Consider the following 7,907-nt stretch of genomic DNA (forward strand, 5'->3'; position numbering starts at 1 on the left):
CATGCGTTGGATACGTCAGGAATCCGAGCGGAGTAATACGGGTTACTCTTCTATAAGAAATCACCTATGTGAGAGAGAAGTGGGGCCGCTTCAAATGAGAATTGTGAGGGCCCAATTCTTTAGAAACTCTTGCAGAACCAGGTAGATGTTCATGGTCAAAATGAACATAACCATGAGAACAGAACTGTGTCAGGAAGATGTCTGTGTGAGATATATTAACGTTTACATGAAGGTAGAACAGTTCAAGGACATCTTGTCTACTGGTCAGCCAGTAAAGTTTATGTATTCTCACAAGGGAAGGGAAGGTTCAAAGGGTAATGCCTACCTATCCTTTGCAAGCATCGACCGCAGAACTCTATCACCGTGTCGAGTCTGTGTTTTCTTGTCGTTGGTCAATTTTCATTCATGTGGGGGATTGTTGAAAAAAATGGCTTGTTAAGCCATTTTAAAAGCCCATTTTGAGGCCCATATTCGGATGGGGCCCAATAGGTTTTTGGGACGGGTCTCGATGGATTTGCGTTCTCCGTCGCGAGGAGATCGAAATTGAGTATTCAAACACTCAACATGGTTTTTGGGTGAATGAGAAATTGATGGTCTAAGTGTGGTACTTGGAATGGTAAATGTAGAAGAAAAATTACAAAAATCCCACATTGGCTAGGAGTGAAGCCAATGTGGTGTTTATAAGTGATTGCACTTTGAAGCCTAGGTAAGCATGTATACCAGAGAGGCTCTCTCACGCGCAGGGGGGGTGCAAATCACGATCCCGGCGGGTTGGGGCCTAATGTGTGCGCCCGCGACCTACGGACACGAATGTCGAACCAGAAAACCCGCTCCGTGCGAGCTTACTTTTACAATTTTTATTTTTGCTGCAGACAAGTCCTTCCAGCTTCCAGCCGTTTGGCCTTTGCATATGTTGTGCTTAATGGAGATTAAAGAAGGCTTAATGGCTTAGATTAATTATGATGATTAAGGCTGGTTATTGAATTAGTTTTTCCTTGAATCTGGATGTGTATTGTGGCCGTGTTCAGGAAATGTTTTATGCACAATTAAAATTAAGATTAAGGCCTTTAATTCCTGGATTCATAACCTTTTTTCCAGAGCCTATATAAGGCATCTTCACATGAAGGAGAAGGATACTTGCACAGAAATAAATTATGCTCTTCTCCCACGAGTTCTTCTTCTTCTTCTTCTAGTTTCTTTATCTTCTTGTAGTTCGGTTTGGTGATAGAGGGAAGGTACGAGTTCTAGTTCACTGGACGATTCTGATAGTACATCGAGCTACCGTCGTTGTCGTTGTATCCTGGGAGACGGACATCCTACGTTGCCTCAAGCACTCACCGGATGGGACGAATCTGTTTTAAGGAAAACGTGGTTCACGTGCCTCGACATTCATACAATTCCGAGTTTGGTAGAAAGGTTGAATTTGCATTGTACTATTACGGTTTTCATTTCCCTATAGTTTTGGTCTTCTTTGTATTATCCTATTTTAGCTAATAGAAAGATCTGTTGGCCTGTTAATGAATGTCCCTGTCAACGTTTCATGATTCTTCGCATCATTATTGAACCAAGATTACCCAAACGGTCATGCCATAGGGTTAATATTTGAGAATCTTCTTTAACTACTATGTGTGACTCTATAACATTTATATATGTGTAATATAATCTTGAAGAGTGTTTTGGATGTTTTTCTAATATATACTTCTTTCTTGATACGTTAGTAGTTAAATACATATATTTCTCATTCCCTTCAGTTTCAGATTGTGTATCATATCCATGAAGATATACGTCTTTAAAACTCAAAAAATTTCTTTTGGACTATGGTTAAAATAGAGCATTATTTATGGAAAACTTGGCACCATTTGGTAATACAAAACTTGCTCTACTAGTCCCCTCAACCAGATTTACAAGACCTGATATTATATTGATTATTGTCTTTACTCGTTTTAAATTAGTGAAGTATTTTTTAAATTTTAGGATAATGTGCGTTGTACTATTATCATGAATACAGATATCTTCGGTATTTACCTTGAACTTAGCTCCATCCATATTAAGCTTCACACAAAAATAATTATAATAATAATATAAAAATTTCATGAATTTCAAAAAAATACATAACATAGGATTTTATGTAAAGAAGTACAACATACATAGAACAGATCTAATACAAAAATAAAATGCAACACAAATACATAAGAGCATAATATATCTACCTAGTTATCGCTAATAGTCTTATCTGTAAAGTCATCTGTGAAGTTTGAGACATCAAAATGGGTTGAATCATTTATAGGATCGTAGTGTTCATTAAAATTTACTTCCTTTTCTTTCTCCTTCAAGGATGCCTTATAAAGTTTACAAAGATGTTCCGGTGTTCGACAAATTAGACCAATGTCCTTTATTACCGCATCTATAACAATAATTTTTAGGATTCTGGGAACAACTTGCATCAACATCTTTTCTTTTGTCATTATGCTTCTTCTAGATCACGTCATTTGTGAAGGGTTGTAATAACCATTTCTACCACGTCCTCGACCACAGCCTCGACCGCAACCATGTCCACGACTACGATTTTGCCCTCGTCTCAGATTTTTAGAGAATGCAGCATTGCTTTTGGAAATGCTGCTAAACTAGTAGGACGAGACTGATGATTTCTAATCAACAATTCATTATTTTTCTCTGCCACAAGAATAGCTAAGATTAGCTTAAAATTTTCTTATAACCGCACAAACGGTATTGTCGTTGCAAGGTAATGTGAGATGCATGAAAAATAGAGTAGGTTTTCTCTAGCATTTCACCATCTGTGATATTTACTCCACAAAATTTCAGTTGCAAAGCAATTCTAAACATGACAGAGCTGTAGTCGTTGACTTTATTAAAATCTTGGAAACGTAAATTATTCCACTCATCACGAGTGGCAGGAAGTACGACTTCATTCTGGTGGTCGTATCTCTCTTTCATACTTTTTCAAAGGACAAGTAGATCTTTAACTGTGAGATATTCATATTTCAAGCCTTCATCAAGATGTTTACGAAGGAAAATTATTGCTTTCACATTTTCTTGTGGCGACTTGTTATTATTTTCTTTAATGGTATCAGTTATATCGATTGACTCTATATGCATTTCTACATCTATGATCCAAGACATATAATTCTTTCTCGTGATGTCGAGTGCAGCGAACTTAAGTTTGACAAGATTTGACATGGTGAAAACTATAATAGAACATCGATATAATAAGAATCATTGTATTATTATTACAATAGATATTACAATTAAAAGTACATGTTAATCATAATAGCAATAAATAAAAGAGGAAATATTACAAATATGAGTTTTGTAAGGAAAAACTGAAAATCGTGTTGAGAATAATCGCCAATCAAAAGAGCAAAAATATAAAAAATGACTACTAAAATAACAAACATCATCATCATATTCGTCGTATCATGAAGATTATATTAAGAACAATGAAGAAAAGATGTGAAGTGAAAGATAGAAATATTAAGAAGGGGGAAGAGAAGATGAGAAGTGAATTGTATAGGTTAAGAAAACTCACATTTTATACAGTAAAAAAAACTAGCCGTTTATAGTTGTTATATAGTCGTTAATAGTGTGTAAGAATCAATTATATTACTGTTAGAAGTGGAAGAAAAATTACAATTGTATACCTCAAATGATGTAGAAAAATAAACAGATGAAAATAGCAATATGCATGGAGAAAGTGTTATGACAAATTATTACCGGCATGTGTCATAGTCGTCCATTTATGAGAATACAAACATGCCAAATTACTCGGTAAACCTTTCGAAAAGTGTATAACTTTTAAATTATAAAAATCACAATACGTTGGTGTGATAGCCCTCCTTTGTATGAATATAAAATAATAAAGTATATTTATATACATTTCACTTGTAGTACGACTAAGACTAGGACCTATTTTTTTTTTTACTTTAAGGTAGATGCTTGTAATTTGATCAGATCCTTCTTTCTTTGAATTAATGAATGTAGACAATCGCAGTAGGAATAAAACGTTCATGCGGATAGCGTGTTATGAAAACTAAAAAAATGTAAAACTATAAGAAAAACTTTAGAGAGAGAAACTTTCATTAATCTGATGAAAATATGTAAAATGAAGAACTTTAAAACTCTATTTATAAAAAAAAATTTAGTACTATTTATAATTATTATTTATATAATACTTTACTATTTATTCAATAAAATTTTAACATGATGCATAATAACTTTAACTGAACGAACAACTAGTATTCATAACAATTTATATATTAGTTTAATGTTATTCACAGTGATGCACAGCTCAAGATTTGCATCCTTTTGAATTTTCTTTTTCTGTGGCTCTCAGACAAGCAAACAATTGGGTTTTTGAGAAAAATCCGAAGTCTCTTCTCTCACCTATTACCCCCCTCTCTGTCTCTCCCTCTATCCCTCTTCAATTCTTGCTAAAAAAGTTGGCAAACCTTTTGTAGTTTAAAATATTGCTCTAGATTTTGCACCAAGATTCGATCTCAAATCGAGATCTTTCATTCTCTCTTTTTTTTTATATATAAAAAAAAATCTGCCATTGTCCCTCCAATTTTTTTATACCTTAATCTTAGATTCTTAGTCTTGTTGAGAAGAAAAAAAAAATCTTAGTAGAAATGCAGAAAACATAATCTTTGACATTCCCAATTTTGTCCAGGATTATTTGATCAAAATCCCATTTGCATGATTACATGGAAGATTGGAAGAATGGCCCAAGAAGACCAAACTCATAAGTGCATTGGGAGTAATTCTTCATCATCTTCTTCATCCAAGAAGCAAAAAGAGAAGAAAGTTCCACAGAGAGGACTTGGTGTGGCACAGCTTGAGAAGATCAGGCTTGAAGAGCAGCAAAAGAAAGTAATTGCATTGTCATCGTCATCGTTTTCGTCCTCGTCCTCTCCTTCTCTTTCGCTTCCGAATTACCGTAATTTCGGTGTCGATTCGGTCCCATTTCCTTCTGTGTCTGCCCACAATGTTGGTGTGAAAAGGCCAAGCTATGATGATGATTATTATCATCATCATCAATTGGCTAACTTTGCATATCATAATGCGTGTGAGATTCCGGGGAATTCCAAGGTTCCTAAAGTGTGGAATTCTTGTGAGTATTATGTTGACAAAGGAGAGAATTCTCCCAAGTTTAATCCGGGATTGGCACTTAACATGAATTTGCCTCGTGAGCCTAACCCCATTAGGCATCATAGTGGCTTGCTGCAGAGGACACAACAATTTGACCAAATTTCTCCTTCAATGGTAAGAGATTTGCGTGTGTGTAATCGGTTTCTGTAGTTTTGTTTCATTCTCTTGGAATTCTGTACTCGATTTCTTTAGCTTTGTGTCATTCTCTTAGAATTCTGTATCATTCTCTTGGAATTCTGTCTTTTTGAAGTTGATATGTAATGGAAGAAAGTGAGGATGAAAATCTTGTATTGTTTAAAAAATTGTGTAAATCTTTAATGCGTCTATATTCTAAAAGGGCATTCCTCTATGTTTCCCTTTTTTTTTAATTTGTGTTCTTCTTTGACATGTTTGAGGAAGAAATATTATGGTTTGTGAAACTTTTAGATTTGTTTGTGTATGTTTAGATTTCTTTGGTCTATTCTTTTTTCTTGGGGGGTTTTTCTCCTTTTATGTTCTAGTTGTGTCCAAAAGTAACTGAAGAAATTTGCTTTGTGAAACTTGTAGGTGAATGTCCAAACACCAGCTTTATTACCACCTGCATTAAGCATTCAAATGGAGCCCCCTTCAAACCAAAGCTACTATGGCAACAATGCTCTTATATGGCCGGAGGAAGAACAGGTAAATTGGTTTTGCATTGTTCTATTTCCTTCTAATTCATTGTGTTTTTTTTTATCTTTCTTGCTAATCTGAACATATTTTTAAACAATTGCTTTTGGGATGGCATTCAAATCATTTTAGAGTTGTAAGGTGCAAAATATACAGAACCCATTCGGTAAACAGGTTCAAGTGGTTTGAACCAAACACCCCCGAACCAAAATTTCAAATCACATTATTCAAACTTTCCAATAATTTTGGGCCTTTGGTCAAGGATGGAACAAGAGAAATTGGTAATGCAATTTTTGGAGGTGCATTGAAACAAAGCTTAATTCAACATTCCGTGATTTTTTTATATGCACATTTAACATGGGATTCAACATCATTGTTTTTTGTTGGTTTTCTTTTTTCCCTTTTTCTAATTGGATATTTGGGTTAAAATGTGGCTTAGATGGCTGGCAAAAAGAGGCTACATGCCTTTCTAGATCATCCTCCAGGGCCTTCTTTCAACCTAAAGTTCCCAACTTTTTCTGCTCAACCAAGAGCAGATGGATCAACTTCATGTGGGGATGGAAGCACCTTTAACCCAAAGTTGAGGTTAGCTTATTGTTGTCCTCAATTTTGGCTCTTTTTTCTTGTTGTGTTGTTACATGTTGTTATTTGTTCACAAGGTTTCCTTTATTAGCAGAGAAGCTCCTCCTTCATATTCAGCTTCCCCTTCATATTCAGCTTCCATTCAAGAGCCCAACTCAGAGAATGGCATCAAAGAAAACAGTGCTTGGAATGAAAATCTTCTCACATTATCCCTTCCAGCAATTACTGCTGCCACATCTTTAACCTCAAAGTTCAATCTTACTTTCTCTAGTCAAGCCTTCCACAACTACAAAATACCGGATTTCGAGACGAACCCTTATGAAGTGAGATTAAGCAACAAATACCCTGTTCACTAATTTTTGTGTTTTGCCTTTCTTATAGGAATTAGTCTCACTCTTGCTCTTTCATTTGCTCTCTTTCCTCATACATTTTGTAGGGAATTGTTGGTGAGCCAATTTTACAACCTGGGCTAAGTAGGCCAAGTGAACAACTGCCTTTCCACAGCTTCTTCCCACCAGCAAAGAAACAAAATTGTGAATCAACTTCAATACAATTCAATGATTCCAATGGTGGAACAGATGAAAATGTGGATCTCAATTTGAAGTTATAAATGGCTTACCCCATTTATTGCAATTCTTTAGAAAGGCTTGTTGTTCCTCTCTGTGAGACCGTACATCAACGGAAAAAAGAGGAACCATTGGTACCATTCTGACTCTCATTTCTTTCGTCTATAGTAAAATTTTCCAAGGGCCCATCCAATGACTCAATTCTATTCAAAAGTTGAAATTCAATTTCACTCCCACCAGACTACATGCTCAATGCCGCGCAATCTATTGACTAGACAGGGACTTATAATGCGGCATGGAGTATCGAACTTTACACTCAAATTTCATTTAAGAGGAGAAAAAAGAAAGGCATGCTAACCGCTGAACTGCCCCTGGTAGCTTCTAGAAGTAAGATGCATCTAGACTTGCATAAATACATTACTTGAGCGGTAAAGCGACCTCAAAGCTTGGCCATGTGAGGCTTTGAGTGTAGAGAAAAGAGAGTGAGGTGTAGACTTCTGTGGGAGTCATTTGTCTGCCTGTTTTAGGCATGAGTTTGATGTCTTATGCTTTTGAGATTTTGGGTCTTTTGCCCTTTTTTTTGTTTTTTTTTTTCTCGTTTGTTTTGGTTGGTTGGAGAATGATTGATGGGGTATCAAGTTTTTGCATGTGGATTGGATTATGAGGATCTGATTGTGCTTTGTCATGTCTTTGTTTTCACGTGGGGTGACCACTATTATCTGTCCTTGGTGATGATTTGCAGTGTAAATGGCGAAAGCCAAGGGGCCCCTCTAGGCTTATAAAAAAAAAATAGATTTACAAGTTGTCCCAAGAGGCCTTTATAGAATGGGACAAATCTAGAGAGTGGAGGATCTGTGCAATGTAACCAAAAAGTAATGCGTTTTTAACTTCAAATTGAGAAAAAAAAAAAAAAAAAAAAAAAAAAAAAAAAAAAAATTTTTTAAA

General features: G+C 35.5%; 1 protein-coding gene across 1 annotated transcript; it reads left to right on the forward strand.

Annotated features, from left to right (window-relative positions):
- The first annotated feature begins 5,787 nt into the window (after positions 1–5,787).
- Positions 5,788–6,817, forward strand: LOC21401668. The gene is made up of 3 exons (XM_024173398.1): positions 5,788–5,826; positions 6,254–6,399; positions 6,488–6,817. Exons 2-3 carry the CDS (start codon positions 6,254–6,256, stop codon positions 6,750–6,752), a joined length of 411 nt encoding a protein of 136 aa, XP_024029166.1. The 5' UTR covers positions 5,788–5,826; the 3' UTR covers positions 6,753–6,817.
- Positions 6,818–7,907: the final 1,090 nt, after the last annotated feature.

Source organism: Morus notabilis, unplaced genomic scaffold (genome assembly GCF_000414095.1).
Source record: "Morus notabilis unplaced genomic scaffold, ASM41409v2 Scaffold79, whole genome shotgun sequence".
Lineage (NCBI taxonomy): Eukaryota > Viridiplantae > Streptophyta > Magnoliopsida > Rosales > Moraceae > Morus > Morus notabilis.

Coding starts and splice junctions, on each gene's coding strand:
- LOC21401668 (XM_024173398.1), top strand. CDS start 6,254: ATGGCTGGCAAAAAGAGGCTACATGCCTTTCTAGATCATCCTCCAGGG. Junction 6,400..6,487: donor ACCTTTAACCCAAAGTTGAG/GTTAGCTTATTG, acceptor TTCCTTTATTAG/CAGAGAAGCTCCTCCTTCAT.